The sequence below is a fragment of the Rhamphochromis sp. 'chilingali' genome (assembly GCF_963969265.1).
Source record: "Rhamphochromis sp. 'chilingali' genome assembly, chromosome: 7".
Taxonomy (NCBI): domain Eukaryota; kingdom Metazoa; phylum Chordata; class Actinopteri; order Cichliformes; family Cichlidae; genus Rhamphochromis; species Rhamphochromis sp. 'chilingali'.
Window position 1 is genome coordinate 11,382,487 of NC_137934.1, and position 27,560 is coordinate 11,410,046.

Below are 27,560 nucleotides of genomic sequence, written 5' to 3' on the forward strand. Positions count from 1 at the left end.
ATATAGTGGGGTGTGTATGTGCATCCTCCTTCTCCTTCTCTCCCTCTTCTGTTGCACCACTCACCTTGCCTTATCTGGTCTAATTTAGAGCTGGAGAGATGAGGTGAGACCATATGGAGATGAGACAATGCTAATAACGTGGGACCACATTTGAAGTGTCTGAAGTGTTTGTGACCAGTGAGGCTTAGCCTTTTGATCATCAACAAACTTGATGGTTTTTCAGGTTCAAGGAGACGTGTAGAAGGCACACAGGAAAAAACACATGGAAGGATAAGAGGAGCCACTTTGGATTCTCAAGAGGCCGGAACAACTGAGGAAAGAGTGCGTTTTTGTCTCTTCATATTTTAGAAATCTTGTATTTCTGGTCCACCACTGCTGACATGCAGGGTCCTCAAGTGATACCATCCACTGCTGCAGGGTCAGTGAGTTACTCTAACAACACCGGATTATTAAACAAAATGGACAAATGCAATATTTTTATTCCTTGAGTGGATTGTTTTATTTCAAATAAATTTATACGTATAGTTTTGCTAATAATTTTCATTTTCATTACCAAGCATCAATTCCTAAGATATTTCTTTTACTGAGTTATGAATACATTAAAAAAAACAAAATACATATAGTTTCTAAAGCAAACTCGGTCCAGCTAAGAAAGTGGCTCTCTGATAACTGAAACTTATGGTACAGAAAGAGGCCGGCTTACCATATTTACTTGCAGAAGTTCGGGACACGGTGGAGTTATTTACAGAGTTGTAGGCTGTAACTTGCTTGGGAACCAAGGCCATTACTGCATTATCAGGTACCTGAAACACAAATATAATGTAAATCTCTCTTCAAAACAATAGCAATTTTCTGTGGTATTTCTTTCCCCATTTGTACACATTTCTGACACAGCCACTAAGAATAGGAAAAAAAAAACATATCACTGCGTAGGTGTCACTTTCTGTATTTCCTTCCATCTATTCTTGTTTCGGGTGAATAAACAGAGAATATCTTATTACCCTTATGTGTTTTGCTTTGCCCACACATACATATGATGACTGACAGTGGGAGGGAGAGTTTTGCAGAGCATTGTGCAGGCCTGTGTGAGAGAGGATGTCACAAAGTCTCTATTCAATAATACCTTTCCTCTAGGGTGGCGTGTTTGTGTGTGTGTGTTTGAGAGCATGTGTATGAAGATGTGAAGTGTGTGGAAATGAATGAATGAATCAGTCAATTGCATGCTCCTCCTTCCCCAGTCTGCCAAATAGGATTCAATTAATGAAACTGGAATGCAGCCTCTCCCACCAGTACACACACACACACACACGCACATAATGCCTCTATTCTACATAAAATGACTACCCAGGCTGCAGGCTAAGCCCGGGTTAATTGAAGTGATCTTTATCACCGTGTGGGTGGATGCAACCGAGGGGGTGGGGACTTAAGCCCATGTGTATGTGTGTGAGGTCCGGGGCGTTATTAAGATTGCATTGTTATTTCACCCTTTCACTCAATCTGCTCCTTATGCATAATATGTTTATATCATTGTCTGTATGAGGCCCACAGGGCAGATCTCCTCCCTGATCACTGCTCTTATATGTCGAACCCATATGAAATAAGCAGAGCGCAGTGGAACATAATAGAATGTGAAAAAGAAGGAGTGGCATTTGGGGAAATAACATTTGGAGAATAAAGGCAGAAAACAGAGCACACTTTCCTGAAAGAGAGGAGGCGGAGAGAAATGTCTCATTATGGGCCTGAAAGATCAGATATGGAAAATGCTATTTCTTCTTTTCTTTTGCTTGTAGCTACCATGTGACGTTTTCCCGAATGAGAAGTTTCCACTTAGTTTGCGATGCAAACTGTGACAGTACAACCAAGTGCGGGGGGGAGTTTGGCTAGTGGCAGATCAAAGCTGATTAGTGTAATAAAGAACAGCACATGATTCTATTCAGTGTGTCTGGTTGGCCATATTAGCTTCAGATTGGACAAACAATACTGATGGAAAATGTCTGAAGGAAATGGCAAAATATAGCTGCACATCTGGGTTCTTTAAGATGGCATCAATCAATAGAGGGCATCAATGGATTTGATCTCACTCACGATCTACGGATTTCAAATCAGATCATTTCAAAGAAATGAAGTCAGTAACAGAAGATTAGAAATGCTAAATATGGGACTGCAGATGCCCTTGACTGAAGCTTGAATGTGTTTGTGATGTCCCCTCCCTTTCTAGCTCTGTTTAGCCTCCTGACAATTTCACAGACGATGCCATGTTTTTTTTTCTCCCTCTCTCGGTCTGTCAAGGATAAGGTGCCCTTATTCCCCAGCCTGAAAAAATGAATTAACTTCTGTCTTCATTATCTTATCTCCGATTTGAATCAGCTCCCTAATCCATTCCACCCACGCTTCATACTCACAGCCTGTTGACACTCGCTGCTGCTGACATTTAATTTAGGCACCACGTAAACTGCACTTGGAGGGCACAGTCGCTACTTGCTCAACTGCTTGAATTATTAACACCTTATTGACAATACAGGCCTGTTTCCCCATCCAAACTCCTTCCATGTGACTGGATGTGCAGTTATGAGTCATGTGGCACAAAACACCTGCCGATTCGTGTCAAAGTCTCTGTGTAAATGCACCGATGTATTTAATGAGTGACACATCTTTGTATTTTGTGCATTTGTCTTCGTTTGACGGTCTCTGACCAGTGATGTGTGTCCACGCCAACATTAATCAAAGTCAAAAACAAGATGATCCCCGGAGGCAGCACACCTGAAGCCCACTCCACACAGGGGATTACTCCTAAGTGTCACTGTGCTGTTGGCAAGTTCCTTGCCTCACCTTGTGAGCCAGGCAGATAACGTGGTGTATAAGGGGATGTCCTTATCTGTCAAGTACTTGATAGATAACTGCAATAAGTGAACTCTGAATTATCTAGTCAGCTTAAGGAAAAGGAGAAGATGAGTTGCAAAAGCAGCCACAGATAGTGAGATGATGTGTAGTAAAGAAAGGGAGACAGATTGTATGCAATACTAAATGCCAGGTGCTTGTGCTCACTATCAAATTTTCTTCTAAAAAAATGTGAAGTGATACATTTGAGGTTTGCTGCTGAAATGCAACAAAAACTTTTCTAACTTTCTTTAAAGTTTTTGCAATTTCAAAACTTTGTGACTTAGCCCATAAAACTACCCGATTTTAATTTTGACCTCAAAAAAAAGGATAGCTCAGGATAGGATACAGGAGCATGCTTGATATTGTTTGGCATTCACATGTGCAGCATGGGTTTGTCCATGAGGAGGAAGTGTTTGAGAGAAAGGACTGACGTCTTTAGGTGCTACAGCATCAGAACCAGCATACTCATCACATTATGCTCCTTGTAATTTTGTGCTCTTGCTCAAAATGGTATTTAAGTTAAGAACTGCTGTCTTTACACGCTGTGGAGACGCTGCACGTAGAACAAACCCACAAGTTCATGTGGGTAAGAAGGCGATCTAAAAACAGCAACTACATTAAAAGCAGTGCTTTGCTGCCCCAAGAGGCTATCTATAAACAAAGATCTGCCATTTTTTATTTAATTACAGCATTTCTTTTTTTAATGGGTGTAGTCGTGGAACTTTAATTACACCTTGTAATGTGAATTTCTGTACTGTATTAACTGCAAGCCCGAAATTATAAGGTTCAAAGTTTCAGCTGACACCATTCTCTGTGCAATGTGGTGTAAAACTTTGATTTTCACGTGTACATGGGCGTCCACACCATCGACAAACACAAAGCAAACGTTCGTAACTATTAAATCACTGGAACACAATAATGAGTTTAATACAGGATCCAGCTGCATTTTTCTGTATACCGCTAAAAGCGTACCTGATAATGGGACAGCATGTTCAGTCTCTTCCAGTCACCTTCGATCTTTGTGGTGATGTCCTCATCCTGCAGGATCATGCGCTGTCCTCGACCCTGACGCCACTCTGCAATTGAGATGGAATTTAAAAATATATATATTTCAAATAATCTTCTTATAGAAATCCATCAGACCAGGTGCCGAAATAATCCTTTAGGAGACACAAATGCAAAACATAAAATAGAGATGTAATGATTACACAGATACTTGATATCTCTGAGAAGTTAGAAGACCTCACCTTGCAGCATGTATAGTCATCCCGTTCTCAGTTTATTCTCTCGCTCTCTGGAGTTTATCTTTATACCCCTTTCTACTTCTACTCGTCTCCCCACATAAGAGCACTATATCCCAAATTACACAACAGCCAGACCGACTGTCCTTGAGGAGTCCACAGAGGGAAAACAGACGATGCCAAACAGAAAAGTCTGAGTGTTATGCTTTCAGGCCTCCCCCAAAATAGTGATACCTTAATCAAATTCAGGGATCCAGTCAAACGAAACATACATAATCCATCCCACACACAGCCCGTTCAACTGATTATATTTACTCTTTAAAAATCTCACCATATAATTTAGGAAACAACCATTCTTTCATTTAATAAACATATTTTTAGTCAAATATTATTATTTGTAAGGAAAAAAAATAGTTTTGTGTTATAAGGTTGAAAAGTTCTGATGGCTCTAGTTTTCTTGGCTTCTTTTTATAGCTTGTGCCTAATTCTGTTAGTCAGATATATTCGGATTCTACACTGGCTGTTTCTCTGTGTAGCAATCAGAGTCTCCCTATGGGCTAAAAAGTTAGTTTCTAACTCTGGCTTAAGTTTGCAATTCTTAGATGAAGAACAAGCACACACCAGAGGTAAAAAAAAAAAGCACAACTTTTTTCTAATAAGAGTGTCAAACATTATTTTATCATCACCTTGATCTCTTTTTTCTTTGCTTTCCACAGAACAATCAATTAACATTGTCTAATAAGACTGAATAAAGTCAAAAGGACATAAAAAGGTCTTTGGGTGGGGGTAAAAGGTTAGCAAATAGGTAGAACTAAAACAGAAAATGCTTCTGTGCTAGACGACTACAAAATGCGAGTTAAATTAATCACCCTCCTCCTCTTTGCTCTTTTCTCCATTTGTTTTGCTGGTGTACTCGATGGCTGTGAATATAGGGTTTGTGCACTTCTATTTCTACCCACAGAACTAGCCTTCACGTTTCAGCCTCTGAAGGTACTATTGGTTCCTGTGCTTCCTTCATCAAACTTTCATCTTCATCCCGCTGCCAAGCTGCTCTTAATGTTGTTCAGAATCTCCACCGAGGCGGACCACAACACAATTCAGCGAGACAACAAAATTGCCAAAAAATTGTGCAACTTCAATACCCAGAGTCTGCTGACCATCTAATTTCCATGCTTTTCAAAACAAGCAACTTCCAGTCCGCGTTTTTCAATGACTAGGAAGGCTTTTACATGACCTTACATCCAAATTACATCTGCATTACATATACAACAGGCCTTGTAAATCTGCGCAACCTCACTACAAAGCAAAACAAAAGCTTTGATAGAAACATCTCACGATACCCCAGCAACATTATAATGAGTGAAAAAGGAAAGCCATCTTGAAAACAAACAGGCAGATGATTTCTCTATTCTTTTTGCAGACATCATGGGCTTTATGAATATGTTATTGTGCCTGCACTACTTGCTGAGCTTCCCACTTCTGTCGGCCACTGTCATCTCCTATTCTGATCACAAACAGAGAAACAAAGCGGCAATCACCGCGATGCTTGGTGAGGCCTGTCTTTGGAGGATTGACCAGAATTGTGTTAGCAACTGAAAAATCTGCTGGAAATACAGATTCTCCTGTTGTTTGTCTATACAGTTCATCTTCCCATAAAGATGCAAATAAGCGCCTGTCTCCAGGCAGGGCTCAACAGACGAACGGGGAACAAAAAGAACGAGAGGAAGGAACAAATAAAAGCATAAACCTGGTGTGAAAACTGCAACAAACTGAGATCACACGTATTCCCAAATCCAGTGGTATCTAATCAGGATGTGTGTGTGTGTGTACACTTAGTCTTCAGGGGAATGAATAACAGCTGAAGGTAAAGTGAAAGGCTGAAGGTGACTGTGGTACTTGACAAAGAGGCAAGACACAGGTTTGCTACTGCCAGCATTTGCACAAAGACACCAACACACACAGGGCTTACTTCTTTGTTCCTAGGTCCTATCTTCATTTGTACTCTACAGAGGACTGCAGCAGAGGGCAGTGGAATTAAACAATACCCCAGGATAACAACGCTTCTGGCAAGTTTATCTCAAGACAGGCCTGCAAAAATCCTATTATCCTTATCAACAACTGTGTGTCAGAAGTTACAAAAGCCACTGGTGTTACCTGTACATGTAGTTAGAAAATAAAGTGAAATAGAAGATGTGTTTCCACTGAAGAGTTATCATCAGTGTTAATTGTGCAATACCAGGAAAAAAACAAATCACAGACGTGAACGGATATGTCAAACCTGTTTTAAGTCTACTAATGGACTTGTGATTAAGAGAGAAACTTCTTTTAATCTGTGCAGCAAGTGTTAGAAATACATTTTAATAAAGTTTCTTTCTAACATTATTTGAAATGTCTACTCATAACAGAGTTGTTACACTCCTCATTAGACGGATACAAGCACTAACCACACGGTGTGAATGCTTAACCAAGATGTAGGAGTGTTTAGTATTGAAGGTAAAATTGCTACATGCTTACACAACACAGTTTCAGTTAGGGAGACGCTGCCTTGACCATGTGTGGGGGTATAACATAGTGTTTCTATACTGTTGATAGCGTAACTAGATACAAACTTTGAGGTACCGGTTAGAACTGACACAAGTGTAGAGTAGGTAGGTATTTTCTCACACAGGACAAGACCCCAGATTGAGGACGAAGACCAATGCCAAGAGGAAGGACCACGAGGAGAACGAATCAGGGAGCGCTAAACCACGGCCTCTTCCCAGCGATAGCCAATCACAGATATATGCGTGTCTGATATATGCTTTGAATTATAAATATTTTTCCACTTTTCTGTGTGCAGACTGCCTGATATAGAGAAGTCCACAGCTGTGCAACTCAAATCTTTAACCTTTTGATAATAAAATAGTGTGAACTACTAGATTGTCGCCTGAACTTCACTCAGAAAAAAAGAACACCACACAAGTGGGGTGCAAAATGTTTAGACAGCACTGAAAAAATAACCAAATTGCTCTATACACGCGTTCTCTTCTGCTTACATTTATTCATTCTCTCCCTTATGCTTGCAATCACACACCCACACACTCGCACTGAGCGAGTGACCAGAGAACTCCAATTGCCAATTCCCTCTTGTAATAAAACAATAATAGAACAACACGTCCTGCCCAAATGGGGCCATAAAACAATTTCATCCAGGAGTTTTGTCAAAAGGCTAAACTAATCTTTTTACTTAGCTGTCTCAGACAGATTCCCTGTGGTATATTCCTAGCCCATCTGAGAGCTGAGGTTGGTTATAAATATGCTATTACCAAAAAACAACAGGGGTTTGAAAAAATCCATCTGGCAAAATTAAACCATAAAAAGCAACAGTCCACAGTGAAAAGACAGCCTGTAGGTATTTGGCAGGACAACAATAACGGATAACAATATTATGCTCACATGTAGTAGGGGTGTGCATGTGTACCCTACACCAATAAAGGTGTACAAGAACCCCTGAGCACTACAGTAGGATGTCTTGCCAAGAAGGTACATAATTGCACCTCTTTCCCCTAACAGTGGCCCATTAAAGTAATTACTTGCTTTAGGAAGGAAGGAAAGAAACACACAGAGAACGAAGGGAAGAAATAAAAAGGAAAGGAATGGCTCGCTGAGCGTCGCAATTGATTAGCTGATCAATCATCTGACTCAGACGCTAGTTGACATCTGAGTCGATCGATGGGAAGTTTTGGGAGGAGAGAGACCAATCTCAAGACATCTGAGCCATCACAGCCAGGAAGTCAAGTCTCCCGAGGTAAAAAAAAACAAAACACAAAACAACTTCTCTATATCTAAGAGGACTTTACTTTTTAAGAAGGCCTGGGTAGAGTGGAGAAGATAAAAAATAAAATAAAATAAAAAAATCGATGTCTGTCTCAGCTCAGCCAGCTTCCTCCAGGCACACGAATAGATCATTTCTATATTTCATATTTTTTTTGTCTTTTTGTGTTTTATTCTTGTTTGTATTTTCTTCTGGACCATTGAGTCCACAATAAAGGCTGTCTGATCTGAAACACTGAATCTTAAGAACTGTTTTGATAAGCTGAACAGTATCTACAGGAATGTGAAGGAGCTCCCAATCATAGAATTATTTCAGATTTCTATTTCATTATTCTATTTTTTTCCCACACTGTTCACATAAACAAGGCAAAGATTCATACCCAGGTCCATATCAGACGCTTTCAGGCGGTGTGAATGCGGGACGTTCTTGTAGATGGCATCCAGTATCTTCTCCTTCACTTGGCTTATGGTGTCACAGTTTAGCACCTTAACCTGGATCTCTGGACTCTTCTCATTTTCTGGATGTATGCAGTTTACCACCTGAAACACGCACAAAACCATCACTGTGGTGAGTCTAATAAGGACTTGCGGGTTAAACGGTATCATAAGGTTTTATTTTACAGATGCAAAATGGATCTTTCGGAATATATACTAAAAACAAGTTGATTTAGAGCAAGGTAAAAAAAAAGTAAGGTTGTTGACAACTTTGCAGGAAATAGGTTTGTGTGTTTTATGTTAATAATGATGATTGGTACTCAATGGAAATGCAATAATTCTGTGCCTGCCAAGGGGTCCGTGAGAGAACTGCAGGAAAAGAAAATATTCACTATGGAAACTGCTCTTTTCTCAGAGCTTGAGACGAGAGTAATTTGCTACCTGAACTGATGAGCACTAAAGTAGCTAATTATAACAATATTATCATATTCATCAGCTCTTACAGTACTGCCTTTGGGTGTTGGTGGCAATACCTGAATTACAAGATGAGCACAAATACACGTTAAAGGGGTGAGAGAATAAACGTCTCATCTTTTATAAAAGCATCATTCCAAACACGTATGCCCACGTTGTACATAAAATGAAAAATTCCCTTTAAAAGGGTTAACTATCGGCAGTTTCTAGACATTTTTCTACTGCAAGAACTGGGGTGGGTAGAAAACTATTGGTGTTGGAAAAGACAATGTGAAATATGTATGCAAATCTGTACTCCCAGAATGCTGAGTACAAACTGGTCTGACACTAGAAGAGAAAACCGAACAATGTCTAAGTTTCCCCTCCAGAAACAACAACGGTCACAGTGGAGCCAGGATAACAGACAGATCTGGGCAGTAAAATAGAGGTTCCATGAGGAGCGAGCTTCATCGTCTGTGCGCTTGTGCAGACACATACACAAACATAGTCTATTTCCTTCCTCCTCATCCCAAAGCCCTGCTCTTTTGCTTGACAGCTCGGGTCTCAACAGGAAGTGAGGTCGCCCCTCCCGTGCCCCCTTCATGTCAAGCGTAACAACGACAACTTTGTGTCCCATTGCAAATCTCATGACCAACCACCCATAACCAACCTTTTACTCTCGCCTTGTCCCCGAAAGCATATTAAGTGTCCCCAGTGAGCCCTTGGACCCGTGGGCAGGTGAACCCCTTACCAGCGTCTTGTAGTCAATCTGTTGTCTGATGAGCTTGTCTTCACTGAGCGAGTAGCGTGCCTCTCCTGTGATGGAGTCAATGGGGCCTTTTTCCATCTGCTGCTTGATGGCACAGAAGAGGGAGAAAAGAGGCTCGCCTGCACACTCCTGTGAAGAGATTTGACGAAAGGGGGACGTTTGGAAAAGAATGAAGACATTTTAAAGCCTTTTTTCTGCGCTCAGCTCACTGACAGCGAAGCGTATTTTTGTCTCAGAAGATAAAATTTTGTGGCGGGTTTTTATAACCGCTTTACTTCCAAGTGTTGCTGAGTAAGACTTATAAACGTCATGTTCCCGATAATATTGCACCTGTTTCACCTAAATTAAAGAAAATTGTACCACCTATCAATATAGAGCCATTGCCGAAGTTAGGGGAAGGTTTGATGGATAAACAATTTTTTAAAAAAAAGTGAAAACCCTCCCCAAGACACTCCTGTTTATCAAAAAGAAGAGACTGGCCATTTATCATTGTTTATATTTATCTCCTCCAGCTGCAGAAAAGTGATGACTACGGAGATGGCGGAGAGAAACAGGATGATTGTGACATTTTCTAGACTCAAAGGTGGAGAGAAGTTGTGGTTTTGCTTTTAGTGAATAGTGGTGTCCTGTGAAGTAAAAAGTACACCTCAGTGCTGCATCAACATGTCAGTATGCTTTCTAGCTAAAAAAGGACAACAAATCCTCCAAGTGTTAGATGAATCTTCGGTGGCTGTGGCAGAGAGGCTGTCTTTTGAATATTATGAAAACATTTTCCAAATGGAAGCCCAGACAACACACAAAATATGCCGTGTGTACGCTGTATTTTATGCACACTCATAGGCTATTTGTGCTATTCCTGTACCCAGCTGTACTAAAGGTAAACATCTGATTTAACAGACTCAAAAAAGTACATGCAGAGTTACAGGACATCAGACATGATTATGCTTGTGCTATATTGATATATCCATACGCTGGAAACCAGAACAACCAGTAACAATAATTCAGCTGTTAAATATTGTTAAAATTAGGAACACTGGCCAACTGTCCTATTATAGTTCCTTACTATCCGAACTATTAAGAGGTCCCTGAAAAGCCATCAGTGGATCCAAAACACCAGTATTAACAGGGGCTATCTAAAGAAATCACATTTGTCCCATATTAGCTTCTCCTCACGGGCTTCATGAAAAAAAAACAAACAACCTCAAATTAAATGTACCATCATTACCATCATAATTTATAGTATCATATTATCCCAATACAGCACTTTATGTCAGAGTGCAGGCTTACTTGTGGTTCCCAGAGTTTTGGAAAAGTGCAATGATAGGCAAAGCCTTCAGCTATCGGCTCCTCTCTTGTGGAACCATTTTAGATCCAGTAGGCAGAAAACCGTTTTATTTTTAAGATTAGACTATAACTCTTCTTCTTTAAAGCTTATATTTAGTTAGGTGACCCCGAACTACCCTTTTGTTATGCTGCACAAGGCTCTGGCTGCTGGGGGACCTGATGCACTGAGCACCATGCCTCAGCACCACAGTTTTTATGCTTTGTCCTATCTGTCTTCCTTTCCCCTTTCTTCTCAGCTCAGCTTTTTGTGGCATATTGCTGAAGTGCCTTGCCTTTTTGGCACGCTAGGCTAACTGGTGATTCTAAAGTGGCTGCAGGTGTGGATATGAGTGTGAATGGTTGTTTGTGTCTTTGTGCTAGCCCTGTGTAGGACTTGTGACCTGTCCAGTGTGTCTCTTACCCCGTGTCAGCTGCGATGGGCTCCAAGCCCCCCTGCAAACCTCAACTGAATGAATGGTTAAGCCAATGGATGGATGAATGGATGGAGAGCAGGAAGCATAATCACAGAAAACTAAAGAGTTACCTTCAGAAACTTGTAGAGGAGGAATGTAAACCAGTTGGTCAGCATTTTCTCCGCAACAGACTCGGTCCTGGAAACAGACAGCGACAAAGCACATCATGAACATATGATCCCTGTGCTCTTATTACATCATTAATATTCAACACCATTGTCAAATATTAAGTTGAAAATGATGGCCACTGCCATTGAATACGCCTGGGCTATGCAAACATAATTGCAAAGCCATGTATTGGGAAAGCCTTTGCACGTGCTATATGATGGCCTTTCAGACAATCTTTCGGCTTGCCTTTATGCTCAGGCACGCCAAGGGCAGCTTGTCTACAGTGGCAGGGATTTTAATATGAGGCAAAGCAATTAAAAGCCTTTATTTGATCCCAGTGGATTGATGTCGTTAGGGGCTGGAGCGGCTCTGTAATAACACTGGCCTCATTATCAAGCGCTCCCTTGCCTATTCACTGGACTAACACTCGATCCGTGCACAATAGAAAGTGAATGAATACATCTCCCTCCCTTTCTCTGCCTGGCATCCATGCTCCAATGGTGTGGCAAAATGGTGTGCATCTCTTTTTGTGTGTATGTGCTGACCTGGGCTAGCAGAGTGAGTGATCCCATGTGAATGGCTAATATGCATACATAATAACAACAGTGGTGGCAAAGAGAAAAGGAGGATAGGCAACGATCGAATGTCTTTTGACAGCAACCTTCTTGGCCAGCAGCAGGTGTGTGTGGGCAATCTGTCAGAACACCTCAGATACACACCCACACACCCCTGCCTCCATCCTCAATGAGCAACTACCATAGGCATCAATATTTCAGGATTAGTGTCCATTGTGCCCGCTTGTGTGCGTGTAGATTTTGTCCCTAGTGTTTCGACTGCCACCTGCAGCCCTCCCACCCCTCACCATTCAGACAGCCTCTTAAAGGGACTTCAAACTGAGCTGTGAGGAGGGGGGGCTTCATGTCTGCTGTGCCAGTGGGCTGGTCTGGTACCCCCCTCTCAACACTGGCACAGCACCTGGGGGGGATTAACTTCCTGCCTCTCACTGTGCCCGCACTTTTATTTTGCCGCCCTTCCTCCGTCCACAGATCCAAGGGTCAACAAGGTCACGTTTCATCTTTTCTTTCATGTGTCCTTGCTCTCTCTCTTCCTCCCGCTGGCTGCAATATTCTGGATCCTGTAATCATACACGCTTCCAAATCCTCTCCATTTCCACAAATGTAGCCTATCTATCAAAGGGATGAAAGGAGCATGGAGAAAGGAGGAGGTGCACTGGCAAGGAAGGAGTGAGGCAGTACTGAACAAGGCAAATGAAGAAAAGAACTAAAATAAATAGCTTGCCTTTGCCTCTTTAAAAAAAAAGAAAAAGAAAAAAAAAAAGAATTCCTCAACTTGCTTTTTCTTACTCCAATCTCCAATGAAAGCTGTGTTTGTGTGTTTGTGTGTGCCTGGACAATTGCAAGGCTGTTTTAAGGCTAGTGTGCAAAAAGCACAAATTAATCCCACTGCGCATGTATTCAGAAATTATCATGTGTGCTGACTAGTGTTTATTGTATGTGTCTGTGCATGCGTCTGGCAGTGGGTGGTAACCCTGCAGTGCTAAGAAGTCTTGGCACAGCCGCACTGTTTCGCTTATGCTCATTCTCACTCATAGCGCACTCTGTGGGGAACGAGGATAAAAATGGCACTGTGACGGAGATGTTTGAACATCTAACATTAGCGTTCGGTTTTATAACTTTCGAACAATGTTCTCCAAACCTTTACTCGGCTCAGATTCAAAACACAGCACAACCTATGTTTGGGTTAATGCAATGAAATGTGCCGTGGCGTGTTGGCATGGTCGAGCTTGTCTGCTTGGCAGACAGACAGTGGGACAGTGAGCATTGAGAATGAGCTAGAGCTGTGGGGACCTGGCAATATTTCGTTCCCATTGATTACCGAGGTAGGATAGATGGGACTCCATGCCTCATCGAGTATTTAGCCTTTTCGTTGGCCACACCTGCAAGTTACGTGCATTTTAATGTCCATATGACACAGTTAGTGTGACTCATTAATCAATATCCAGCCAATTAAGTTATAAAGAACCTTTCGTGTCACCTTTAATCAAATCAAATCACTTTTTTTCATTTACTGATAAACTGTTTGTTCACACTTTAGAATACAACGCAGCTCCTCCAGAATAATAGAGTTACAACAATATTAACAAGTCCTTACTCTGTCTAACAAACAATTTCTCACATTTTAAAAGCTGGAACCAGAAAGTATTTCACAGTTTTAAATTAAATCAATTTAATAATGAGTTGTTAAAAGTCCAAAATATATCGTGACAATCAACAAAGTATTATTTCATGACACCTATCCGTTTGTCTGCCTGTCTATCAAATTCAGCTTGAGGTGTCTCTCTTGCATTAAGGGGAAGTAGTAACTGCAGTTTCTTTGATTTTAGCCACATGCTAAAGCAGCACAGCTTGAAATGAGAAACCATTTCTATTTGTCACTATGGCTCTGGGTGGGTGAGGAAGATTGGTCATCATAAGTGTCAAACTGTCTTGCAGTGATGGCTTGCTACTGACTCGGACTTGTTGATGCATGTGCGCCGACATTTATTGCATTTATTGCTCACACCCAAACAGAGAGAGCGCTTATCCTTATACAAGGGGCCCTTCAGACCTGTGCGATGACAGGATGTCTGTGCATGAAGCCAAAGCAATATTGTGATTAACACATGAACATATTGGGTTTTCATCTTTTGACCAAAAATCAAAACTGCTATTTTGACGCGTCGACTGTCGCCAAACAAAACTTAAGGCTGCAAGAAAGGCAGTTTAACTCTGCATGATGAGGGATGCTGGTGTGGGGAGGCTTGGAGAGATGGAGGAATGAAGCAAAGAGAGGAGTTGAAGGAGGAGAATGCAGCAAGGAATGCGACAGATGGTTGTGGAAGGCTCTCGTTAGTTAGCTTGCCTGGTGGTTGTGCTTCAGCACAGGTTGAGATGGGACAGATGGAAGGATGTGTGTTCGTGTGTGGAAAGAGAGAGAGAGAGAGAGGGAAAAAGGCACACACACACACACACACACACACACAGATTTCTTGGAAGAGGAGGCAGTGGGTATCCGTGCTCAGATGCTGTGCCAGAGACACCCTGCTCACGCACTTTAAGCATTGATTTAGCAATCAAGAAAACAGGGGAGGGGAGGGGGGAGAAGGGGAGGAAGAGCTGGGAATATAGATTGAGGGAGTGAGTATAGGAGAGCAAGTGAGTGATAACGATAGTGACGATGTTACACAAGGGACACAAGCTTCAAGCTTCAGAACTGAAGACAAACATGAGAGAGAGAGCAGCGAAGAGTGAGACGACGGAGTCAGGTAGTGAGGGAGGAGAATACTGAAAATGAACAAACAAGGAAAGAAAAAGAAAAGAGACAGAACAAATTAAAGAGGGACTGGGGGGTGGAGTGCTACTTCCTCCATCTTCACAGCCCCCTGCCTATATATCTGGGCTATTTTCAGTTGCTATCCAGCGACGCACCAGTCAGCCCACACTACAGGGTGGCAGAGCTTGCTCAAACTGCCTTATCACATCTGAAATGCATGCTGGGTTGTTGGAGAGCTAATAAGCGCAACGGTGGAGGAAGAATGAGATAAGGACAGTCTGATCAGTGCCAATCACAATCGTGTGTATGACAAATAGGGATTCAAACTGGGTGTGGATGTGTTGTAAACATGTGCTCTTTCCTCACTGCTGGCTGAATGCAATGACATTGTCGCCGGGGTTTCCATCTGCCCTGTCACCAAGGGTGAAGAGAAGGAAGTGTCAAAATAAAGTATCTTATATTCGGTGTCTACAGTTGTTGGTCATGCACAGGTCGCTGTAGAACTTTCTGTGACTATTTCCTTGTGAAGTTAATCCTAAATTCACTTTTGAATCAAATTCTTGTATGAGATTAATAATTATCTGCATGGAGAGCACACACAAGGCTCTGGTGACGCATAAACTGAGTGATCAAAGAGCTGCTCTCACGACTCGCCTGCGTGCCTTAAAGTCATCAGCTTTCCTCAGGTGGTGACACAGCTTTAAGTATCTGCATTGTCCTTGACCGCCTCTCCCTGTCTCTGCTGTACGCGCCATCTCTTATGCTGTATCTACTGCCGGGATCAGCAGTTACTCCATTGTTTAGTGGCTGCACCATATTCGGTGAGCTCTGGCTGCAGTTAATCAGCTTCCAGCCCAGACGGCAATAATTTCTCTCTGCATCACCAAGCAGAGCCTAAACAGGCGTTCATGAGGTGAATGTGCCCACTGTCTTCTGGATGGTACGGTGAACAGCATTAATTTCAGTCCCGTCTGCATATCCTTGCTGTGTTCATGCATTTGTCTTCGTTGGCCGAGAGTGAGTGAGGGTGTTTTTAGGCAGAAGGAGAATAAGAATTAGAATCGAAATGAGATGGACAACTTCATTTATGATATGCTTGTCAAATTATCTGGGGATGCCAAGACTTGAGTGACAACCTGCAAGTAAAAACAACATAACATGTGTGTGTAGTGTAAGTATCAGTGAGCATGCACGCGCTACACACGTACAGCTGTGAGGAAGCCGGTTCACTCAAGAAACCATAATCATCACATTTACCAAACACCGTAGGCAGGAAGCATAATCACATACAGTGCTGTGTTCAAGTGCATGCCATTAAGGCTTTGACTGCAAATCCAACGGAGGATTGTGATTGTGCCAGAGTGCAAGCTTTTCACAGTCTCACTTTCTCCCGTTTTCATAAATGAGTTTTTTTTTTCCTCTTGAGCTATTTGAAATTGGATTCAGTGCTAATTAATTATAATTATTTTGCTAATGATGTGCACGGTAATACACTCTGGTGTTTCTGAGACAGAGCCAGCAATTCAAGGTCACAGGAGTTAATCCAAACATGTCAGGGGACACATCCAGTGCTTCACAGTAAAGAGGAACCTGTATAAAACGTCCATTTCTATTCCAAACCAACAAGAATACCAAGCTAGGTTCAGAAAAGCAGATGTTGTGTTAGATAACGCATTTTATGTGTACCTATAGACTGATCTGCTGTAACTTTATGACCAGTGACAGGTGAAGTGAATAACCCTGATTCTATCAAAAGTGAACCAAGGAAAGAAAAGTTGTGAACTAGGAACAGGGTCCAATAGATGAGCTACTGTTGCTCAAATTGCTGAAAAAGTTAATTATGGTTCTGATAAAAAAGCGCTAGAACACATAGTGCATCACCGTTTGTTGTCATTCCTGCAGACCAGTCAGGGTGGTCATACTAACCCCTGTCCACCAAGTATGGGCACTTAAGCATCAGAACTGGACCACAGAGCAATGGAAGAAGGTGGCTCAGTCTGATAAATCATGCCTTCTTTTATATGCGTGTGTTCCATGTGCTTTGCTTACTTGCAAACACTTGGCACCAGGAAGCACTATGAGAAGCGAGGCACTGTGATGCTTTGGGCAACCCTAACCCTAGCACCAGGTGGGTACCTACTGGTGCCCTGTTATTTCTTCAACCCTTGGGCCCTGTCATCCATGTGGATGTTACTTTTGACACATATTACCTACCTAAGCATTTTTGCAGAACATGTACACCTTCAGCAGGATTTAAACCCTGCCAAAAAGAAAAATGGTTCACAAAAATTTGAGAAGCACGACAATGAGTCTGAGGTGTTCACTTGACCTCTAAATTCTTCAGATCTCATTCCAATCAAGCATCTGTGGAATGTGCTGGACAATTAAGTCTGATAAATGGAGGCCCCCCCCTGCAACCTATACAACTAAAAGGATGCATTGCTAACATCCTGGTGCCAGATACCACAGCACACATAGTGGAGTTCATGCTTCGATGGTTCAGGGCTGTTTTGGCAGCATAAGGGGAACCAACACAATACGGTCAAGCATAGTACCATTAACTTACTATCAAAAAGGTAGGATATGTCTTGGTTAGAATATACAGCAAGGAAGACTAAATTGTCCTTCACCAACTATGTAACTTCAACTTCACTGATATCACAGTCTAACAAGTGCTCTACTTGGTTTTCATGCCTGCTCATTACCTGCGGAGGAGCAGTTTGGGGTGGTTTTTGCTCTCGAGGTTGCGGTCTATGAGGTCGGACAGCAGGTGCTTAAGGACATCAGTGGCATACTCCAACTTGCTCTGCAGCACTGTCATGATGAGTGAGGCCACATTGCCGCGGTCCCTCATTGAGAAACCACGCTGGGCCTCCAGAGTGCGAATAAAACACAGCAAGAAGATCTTGTTGTTAATGAGCTGACCAAAGAGCTTCAGCCCTTTCTCCACCTGCTCCTGGCGGTAGCCTGGCACCTGCACGGAAACAGAAGAAATGTTCACTTACTTAAAGAATACAGACTTTGAGTGGTACATTCAAGGCCATGACATACAGACTCAATTAGTCACTGGGTAATTCAAATGCACTGCTATTTATTACCTTACAAGATGTACAATGTGTTAAGTCTTCTTTTTAAAAATGACACTTTTAGGTAATGTTTATACAGATAGCATGTTGGACTAATCACAAAACAGTCAATAGGATTGAGAAAGTGACTCTATTGTGAACAAATTTTCCACCTTGTCACCCTCAAAGCATCACATTTCCTCCACCTTGCTGAATAAAATGCCAAAAACCTCTTAAGCAACTTTTCTCCTGCTCTACATTGTTCTGTTATTTCAATCGTTCTACAAATGTGTTTCTTTTTTACCCAAACACAAAGTTAAAATTGGCATGTCCATAGTCCATAGTGTTGGTGTTTTGTCCATCTTAATCCTTTCCTCTTATTAGTCTTATTAGTCTCCTCTTATTAGATGTGTTTCATCTATTCCCATCTTTGCCCTAAAAGAGTGTCCTGAGGAAAACTCTTTGCTGCAGTTGTTGGGAACACTTGTTGAGAACTGAATTCTCGCTCCAACCCTCTGAACCAGAAAAACCTTCGTGATCAGTTGTGGTCAACTTCCCTCAGTACACAATGGAGGACATAGTGCTGAATGGAAGCATGGAAGAAAAAAGTTATGCATCAGGATAAACAGGTTTTCTTTGATCATGACCATGCTACAGACGTGATTCAGAATGGGATGGAAAACACCGGAATTAAGAAAGCTTGATATGACAGAGGAATTCAGGGAATAGCAATACTCGTGAGACTTTGAGAGAGTTACTCGTCAAGGTTGCTGTCTATCGCCTCTTCTCTTTCGTTTATATACTAAACCCTTGGCACAGGCCATATGACAAAGTGAGCACATGAGAGGAATAAATATTAAAGGGAAAGACCATGTCATCAGCTTTTTTGCAGATGATGTCATACGATATCTTGTGGGGCGATAGTGGCTCAAGAGTTGGGCGTTCGTCTTGTAATCGGAAGGTTGCCGGTTCGAGCCCCGGCTCCGACAGTCTCGGTCGTTGTGTCCTTGGGCAAGACACTTCACCCGTTGACTACTGGTGCTGGTCAGAGGGCCCGGTGGCGCCAGTGTCTGGCAGCCTCGCCTCTGTCAGTGCGCCCCAGGGCGGCTGTGGCTACACTGTAGCTTGCCATCACCAGTGTGTGAATGGGTGGATGTGTAAAGTGTAAAGCGCTTTGGGGTCCTTAGGACCAAGTAAAGCGCTATACAAATACAGACCATTTACCATATATCCACAAAATTCAAACTATCATTTTTTTGTTTAATGTAATTAATACCTTCGCTGAGCATTCAGGGTACAAAATTAATGTGGTTAAAAAAGCCATGCTTGCGACAACATCATCTAAATATATAAAAAAAACATATATGAAAGAACATGAACTTTGTAATAGGCAATATTCTGGGCTATCAAGTATCGCAGGGGTGGGGGAACTCCAGGTGCCAAGGGCTGGTGTCCTGCAAGTTTTAGATATCACTTTTGGTCAACACACCTGAATCAAATGATTAGTTAATTTCCAGACCTCTGGAGAACTTCAAGACATGTTGAGGAGATACTTTAGCCACTTAAATCAAGGACACGTCTAAAACCTGCAGGACACCGGCCCTGGAGGCCTGGAGTTCCAAACCCCTGAAGTATTGCATAATTTTAAAACTATGTATCTTGGGAACATTATTAAATGCATTGCGTGGAATGACCTGTACTTGATAAAAAACTTTATTGAGAGCCGCAAAGAAAGCTTTAACAAGAAAATATTCTAAATAGGTTTCGTAATGTTCAGATTGAAAGAATTTTTTTTGATAAGTGGAGAACACACAAGGCCTTATAATGTCCATACATTATAAGGCACCAAGGAAAAGGTATGAAAAACATTTATAGGCTATGCGTTTTCGTACTTAAATGTATATGTAAGCATGTATATGCAGGACATTTGCAACTGGCACCCACATTTTCTTTCTCTTTTCAGTTTAGTTTTTCTCTGTTCCCTGGAATTTAGTTGATGTCAATATCAAAATTGTGAACAAAACTTTCAGTAAAAAAAAAAAAAAAAGTGTCAAAATATTTATTCATTTAGAACACTTTCTTTGCAATTGCACGTACTATGAGTGTTTATGTTAATCAGAAGCACCGAGACTTGTAATAACAAAAACTATAAATTAAAAATTAAACTATAAATTAATAAATACACTATTTCCCTACATAAAAGTGCAGTTTAAAAGTAATAGGTTCATCCCATTGAATAAAAGATGGAAAAAGGGGGAGGAAAAGAATAAGGGAAAAGGATGAATCTGGGGAAATGAGAAGTTTAACATTTTACACTCTTTGTTGCACTTCATCTAAAGATTGAGAATAAAGGCAAGTAAACACTGAGCCTCTTTAGGGAATGTTTATTATTTTGATGCTGCTATATAAGCTGAAAGGGAGTGCAATGATGTGAATTTCCCTTGTCTGAGCCCAGATCATCCCTGCACCGTTTAAACAAGTAACTTGCTACACATTCCTCTCTTCTCCATTTTTTTTCCACACAAATAGCACCTAAGGAGATTATGTCTTTTAATCTGTCAAGAGCACTCGCGGTAAGACGGCATCTCTTTGCACCCAATGCAGCTGTCAACCAGCATATGTTCTGTCTTTCCACCTTTCATGGAAGTAGCTGTAATCTGCTGGGAATTATTGTTATATTGCAAGCCTAATTTCACACTGCTTGCCAAGATGTGTAGTGTGTCGGTGTATGCATGTGTTGAGCGTGAGATCGTTTTCTTTGTGTACAGGCTGCATACTGCATGACATGCAAGGAACACCGCGTGTGCTATACCTGTATGTGCTGGCTTTTGATTGACTAATTTTTCTACTTACATTTCTAGCACCTGGCATGTCTTCAAATATTTTAATACTGACAAAACTGCTTAAGTAAACCTAGACCAGCTTTCCAGCACCTGTGCTACTTCCGTCCACAGTAGACAGTCAAAAACTTGATACGGCGATATCTGATACATCAATAACAATTAAGTAGTCATCAGCAGCCCGAGACGAGCTTGCTGCTTTTTTCAGTAGGCTCCTTTTCCACATTATGCTCCTTATACAGTTCAATATTTATGCCAATTAAAATATAATTAATATTGCTTATTACTGGGAAATTCTCATCAAGGATACAGAGGCTAACCCTGAGGGCAGTGAAATAGGGGTCCAACATTCTCTTAATGGAACAAGACGACCTAGTCAATTACGGCTGTCTATCAATGTCACCAACTAAGGATAAATGACTTGATTTTTTTTCTTTTGCTTTTCTGCCTGTGATTGACTTTTAATTTGCTTTAAGGTGGGGAGAGAAAACGGCACAGCTTCTCGTATCATTAAGAATTATTAATGAGACCACACTCCTGAATTGAGGGCTGCCTTGTTTGTTTTTGAAAAAGCGTGTTGTTGTCGGCCGTCAAAGGGGTTTTGTTTACCAGACAGCGACACAAACAACATCGGCGTCTATTTCACCCACTGTGCCCTACCACATTGTTAATTTGCTTGCTCATTTTGCTCTAATTTCAAATAAGGCTAATTGTTTTGCATCAGTTATTTGACGGATAAACAGTTAGACACGTACAGTTACACACTTGATTGATGAGAATATAGGTACAAGTTCTTATATTTACAGCTGTCTTCTTTCACGAATGTATTGAAAACTACAGCTTTCTATTTAATTGAAATGCTCTAAATATTTGACCTGGGCATGCTAGTGGAAAACTTCACTTTACGGCCTCCATTTCTGATTTGTGTTGCACTTCTCACAGAGTCACTGCTGCTTAGTGAGTACTTTGCAAGGGTTTGCAGATAAGTTCCAAACAAACTATGGGAGACCATGGCAATCTGCTAGTGACCAAAGCAATCTCAATCTTGTTTTTGGAACAACACTCAACCTCCTACGACAACTCGCTAACAAGTAAAAGGGAACACCTTTTTTACCTAGTGTGTGATTGGTCTTTAGGTCTGAATGACTGGTGCTTAGTAAACAACTTTACAGCGACTGCCAGGAACAATTCACAACTGGTTGAGGAGTATTAATTTTTCTTTAGCGACAAGTACTTGGTGGTCACCAACCGGCCTGGATGACTCGGGGCCTTATATAGAGTCTGTGTGTCAACAATTTATCACAAACAGAGAATCCTAATAGAAAGTCAATTTGAAAGAGTAGGAATGTTTTCATAGACTAAAAGTGCCTATTTATTTTATTTAAAAAGAAAGAAAGAAAGAAAGAAAGAAAGAAAGAAAGAAAGAAAGAAAGAAAGAAAGAAAGAAAGAAAGAAAGAAAGAAAGAAAGAATAAATAGTTGCATTTTCCTTTGTAATAAAAATTGGTGAATCATACCTCCAGATCTCTCAGGACAGGATGCTCCTCAATGCCTGGGAAGAGGACTCTCATGGTATAGGTCCTGTAGTCCAAGAAGGGGATACCTGCACCATCTAGATCACTGGTCAATTCATGGATGTCTGTCTGCAGCTCTGCAAATGCTAATAAACCAAACAGAAAATTGTTTATTAGTATATATACATATAAGTCTTACATAACTCTTAGCTAGGCTATAACCTATTATTATATAGATTTTACCATATAAAATAATATCTAAAATAGTATCTAACATGGTCTGCCAGCAAAACATGTTATTTCTTAGATGTTTTGCCTCTACCCTGCCTTCAGTTTATCTATCTTTATCTTCCTGTTTATCTGCATGAGCTTACCTTTTGTTTCTTAGTTGCTTCCTGTATAATTTTGAAGGGCATTTCCTTGTGGCTCACTACATTTTTACTTTTTGATTTTGTTTTATTTCTGTCCTCATTATTACCTGATGAAAGGTACCTCTTTCCTATTTTGTTTTTAAATTCCTCTAGCACAAAGACAGCAATCTAAAAGTTAAAGTGGATAGATATTGGAGGTACCATAGAAAACTAGGTACTATTTAAAAGAAAAAAAAAAACTTTACAACCTACCTAATCACAAACAAGTTCTTGTCACAATGATGATGTGGTAAATGGACTTGTTCCTATATAATGCTTTCTCATAACCTATTGATTAAATAGGAAATTTCTAGTATTGCTAACAAAGATTTAATTAAACCGTGTAAATAGATTTAATGAACCAAAATTCTTTAGATGTTCTTGGAAACAAATGTGTAAAATGAATATACTGATCTGCACTAGCATGAACCTCTTACCCTCTTTGCACTCTAGAGCCACACGTGACTCCAGGTTGTCCATCTGCATCTGCAGCCTTTTCAAGGTGAGGTCACTCTCACGAGACTTGCGTTTATAGGCAATGAGCACTGCCACGATGACAAGGATGAGCAAGGCACCGGCTGCAGCAATGCCAATGATTGCAGTGCTGCTGAGGGGGCTGTCGGACGTGATGTGGACCGAACCTGGTGAATTCTCGATGCCGCCCACACGTGCCTTATGACAGTAACAGACAAAAGGGGAGATTATAGCTATTACATTGATGTGGTTAAGTCAACGTCCAAGCTCAGACACACAGACAGACATATTGATTTGTGTACACACTTCTGTTTGTTTGGGCATCAACTAATTCTTTCACAGTGTTGTGTCCATTTTTTTTCTATGATGCTGGGTTCAGGTGGTAAGATCAGGAAATGCCTTGTTCAAAGTGGTCTCTCTTAAAACCACAAATGGAATCTTCATTGAGTTTTCTGGGGCTCTAATGCCTCTTATTGAAGGCTTATTTGTTTGTGTTTTGTCTGCTTGTGGGCACTAACCGCACAGCTGATTGGATTAGAGCCATAATCTGAATGGGAGTGGACAAGTGGAAGGATAGAAAGCAACGCAAGGAATGTCTGTTGGTCTGTCTGTCAAACTCTCAATCGATTTTTAGGTCTGTCAGCCTTCTCCAACACTGCCTGCCTCTCCGTCGTTTGTCTGTCTTGCTCTATGTCTTGACGTTGCGACATGTGCTGTGTCACTCACCAGGATCTTATGTCGACCAATCAGGTTAGGGGACTCGCAGAGGAGCTGGTTCTCTGACACTGTTAAAATGCAGGGCTTCTCTCCAATCAGAACTGTGTAGTTCAGCTTTCCATTTCCGCTATTGGTCGCTGGAAGGAAATTCCGCCCCTTCAAAAGAATAATGATTGATGTTATTGCTGTCAGCGTCAAAGTGGAAGGGTTAGAGAAATAAGAGTCAAATGATATATGTTTATGTTTATCTATATATTCGTACTGCAAAGCTGGGCAAAGATATGTTATGTGCAATGCTCTACAATTTATTTTACTTGGGTATGCAAATGATCAGTTTAAGCTGAGCTTTCTATACCTATAATATTTAACCTGAGACATGGTACTGATCTCGGGTTAGTTTTCACAGACTAACCCAAGATACAGATATCATTTCTAAGCTGTGTACTATATGAATTTTAAGATATACACAATCATTACTGGCAAAATATCTTAATTTAAAGTCTTTACATTCAGACAAAAGGCAATAAAAGATAATAAAATATTATAACAATGAAAACTGAGTGTATATGCGGGTGAGTGATATCTTCCTACTTTCAGTATAATGGGCGATCCAGGTTTAAGCTCCAGGACTCCGGATGGACTAATCGGTTCAAATTCCGGATTGGGGAAGTAGATGAAGTTGGTGTTATTGAGTGTGATCTGCAAGTCATCCAATTTAAAGCCGAACTCTTCAGGTCTTTCAGGTACTTCTTGGTGTCTGGCTAGGCTGATGGGCAGCTCTGGAGCCTGGCACACCATAGTTGTAGGACCTAGTATGTCGCAGAACTAATTCACAAAGAAAAGCACATAAGTGAATTTATCGCCTGCAAATTACTGCATTTATACAAAAATATAGATTATTTATTAACAAATTTCTCGTGGTTGGATCTCAGCATGCATCATACCCAAACTGCCTGACTGTGTTCCCAGTTAGCTCACTCACTTTATTGGCAGTGCTAATGTGCCAACCCATACAGTCAAAAGTCATTAGTGTCAGCCTTTTATGTCACACTTGTGCATTTCACTAAACCCACTGGAGACACAATAGAAACTGGAAGCTCCTCCATTTCCAAGTGCAAAGAAGAACCTGTTGTATTTTCCTCAAAGGAAGCCACTAAATGAGGTGCAGTTAGAAAGCTTGTGCAGTCTCACCGCAATCACGCTTTGATGTGTGAAGATTCAGGAGTGATAACTAAGTCTTACCATCCCTTCTTTACCCTCCACAAAGAACCCTCCCCAGCCTCTCATCACTTCTTTATTCCATCCTGTTATTCCTGTCTGTGATCTTTTCTTCTCTCTTTGACAAATTCTTATTCCCTCAGTCATCTTTCTCGATCCCGCTTTTTTGCTCAATTACAGCGCCTCACATCTTTTTGTGTCCCACTCCTGTTTTTTCCCCTCATTCTCGTCTTTGCTGAGGTTTCTCATTTGACATGTGATGTTATTTAAATTGCTCATTTGGTGTCAAAACCAGTTTTAAAAACAAAGACAGACTGACGCGCAATTGTCAAACGACGCACACCTTTCAACATCCCCTTAACGTTTTCATTCCTCTCCGTCTGTCAGGGCACAGGTCGCCTCCGCAGACGTTTCTGTTTCATTCTCAGACATTTCACATTTTCACACTAACCTCTGCCATGCAGTCATTCAAACTATTGCCTGTCACCCTAATTGGCTCCTTGAATATCAAATTGACAAATCCTGCAAGGACATCTTTGACAAGGATCATGCACTGGTACAAGAAGGTAATAGAGGAAAAGAAAGAAAGAAAGAAAAAGTAACAAAAACTCTTTTTGCGGACAAATGCTTTGGATGTCCATTTTTAACTCCTTTTCATTTAGATCTGAGCTGTGTCAGATTGAGACTATATCGTGACACGCTGAGACACTTGAGATACAATGCCTAAAAGAGGCACATCTGAGCACAGATGTTAAACGTGGTGTCGGGCTATGCTTAAATGGACCAAGAAAGATAGCATTACCACCTTTTGTTACTTCCTTTTATTTCAAAGAGATCGCAGAGCCCCAAGCATGGCATTACCTATCCTCGCCTGGGTAAAGAGGCTAATCACTGTGGTTTCTAATTCAATATCAAAGTTCCTATTTGTTACACAGTGGCGATGAATTACATTATTCCCTATTCAGTTGCAACCTGTTGATTTTGCACTGCAGTGCCACTGAATTTTCTTCCTAGCCCTACAAATAAAGAATTTAGTAATGCTCTGGACTAAATGAAACTTTATGGCTGACTATATAGCTCGCCGTGTTCATTTAAATTAGCCACTTTCTTTTGTTCCTGGGCCACATTAGTAAAAGTAAAATAAAATTGCATGGAAATAGGTCAACAAGTATTGATTTTTTTTGTGGTTTTGCCTCTGTGTACCAACACAGCGGATATTTAAATCAAACAATCCAGAATTGACTAAAGTACAGACTTTCACATTTGACTCAAGGGCTGTAACAACACTTTACCACTAACTCTTTAGGAATTACATGTGCACCTATCTTTAGACTACAAAGGAAGTGGACAAAGTGGTGTGGGCTGTCATTTCATTATTCCATGACAAATTAAGCAGATTTCAAGAGATCAAAGACATAGCAACAAGTTGCAAAATTATGGACCTAACTGTGAACAATGGAATGCATTGCAACACAAAAATGTATACCTGAAGATGCTCCACTCAGGCTCTATCTTGGTTAATTGTGTTTTTAATAACACAATTAACCACGAGGTGATTGTTTGATCACCCACGCTGCATCTACATTCACTTACATTGAGTGTCTCATGGCCATTGTATTTGGCTCTGATGAGTGGTGTCTGAATGATGTCCAGATTAGTTCCTGTCACCGTGATCGGAGTATATCCACTGAAAGAGAAAAAGAAGGGGAAAAAGAAAAGACGGTTTAAAAAAAAAAAAAAAAAGACAGCTCAGATTGCTTTGACAAATGGTGATTTGAATTATTTATTCATTGCTTAGTTTATGCACCCAATGCAAAATTTGTACGCTGTAAATTTTGTATTATGTTGCAGTAGACGATTAAACCTTTTCATTTCCTCCTGACAAGGATCTGACAATAACCTGTGCTGCTGAGATATTTCCATCCACAGGACGCAAAATATTCTGTTGATATCTCTCTGCAGTGAGCAACGAGTCAAAGTAAACAGACAAAAATGTATACCTGAAGATGCTCCACTCAGGCTCTATCTTGGTGATGGTGGGATCTTCCACATATTCAAACTGGAGGTCTTTCTGAAGGTGGGCCCTATCTATGCTCACAGACACAGACACATTTCCAATGCCATGTAGGGAAGCATGGGTTCGGCAAGTAAGCCATAGGCCACCCCTCCTAAAACAATGACAGGATGAAACATTAGTTACATGTACTGATATGTTAGTGGTACAGTTCAACAGACAAAAGGAGGAATCAGTACAGTGGTATTTAAATGTAAAGAAACCCAAAAGCCATCTCTCTAGTCAATATCCTTTTTTAAGCAGACTACTAAATTATTCCAACACTAAAAACGATGTAATAGTTAAGACATTTGAACGGTTGGTTAAATAGACATTGATCCATAATGTATTGACTGAACTGAGAACTGAGCATTTATCAATGCCAAATGGTACATTGCAACGATGCTGTATTTGCCCAATCATTTATGGTGCAATATTTATC

General features: G+C 40.9%; 1 protein-coding gene across 1 annotated transcript in view; it reads right to left on the reverse strand.

The window, feature by feature from the left end:
* plxna4 (plexin A4) overlaps positions 1-27,560 on the reverse strand; it is a 259,476-nt gene that overhangs the window by 22,776 nt on the left and 209,140 nt on the right. Inside the window, exons 16-27 of the mRNA XM_080885989.1 lie at positions 27,066-27,233; positions 26,659-26,752; positions 24,439-24,672; positions 23,857-24,003; positions 23,094-23,328; positions 22,250-22,392; positions 17,534-17,802; positions 11,459-11,525; positions 9,574-9,720; positions 8,315-8,474; positions 3,853-3,956; positions 704-803 (exon numbers count right to left, since the gene is read on the reverse strand). Coding sequence (XP_080742115.1) covers positions 704-803; positions 3,853-3,956; positions 8,315-8,474; positions 9,574-9,720; positions 11,459-11,525; positions 17,534-17,802; positions 22,250-22,392; positions 23,094-23,328; positions 23,857-24,003; positions 24,439-24,672; positions 26,659-26,752; positions 27,066-27,233 — 1,868 coding nt within the window. The remainder of the gene's footprint in view (positions 1-703; positions 804-3,852; positions 3,957-8,314; positions 8,475-9,573; positions 9,721-11,458; positions 11,526-17,533; positions 17,803-22,249; positions 22,393-23,093; positions 23,329-23,856; positions 24,004-24,438; positions 24,673-26,658; positions 26,753-27,065; positions 27,234-27,560) is intronic.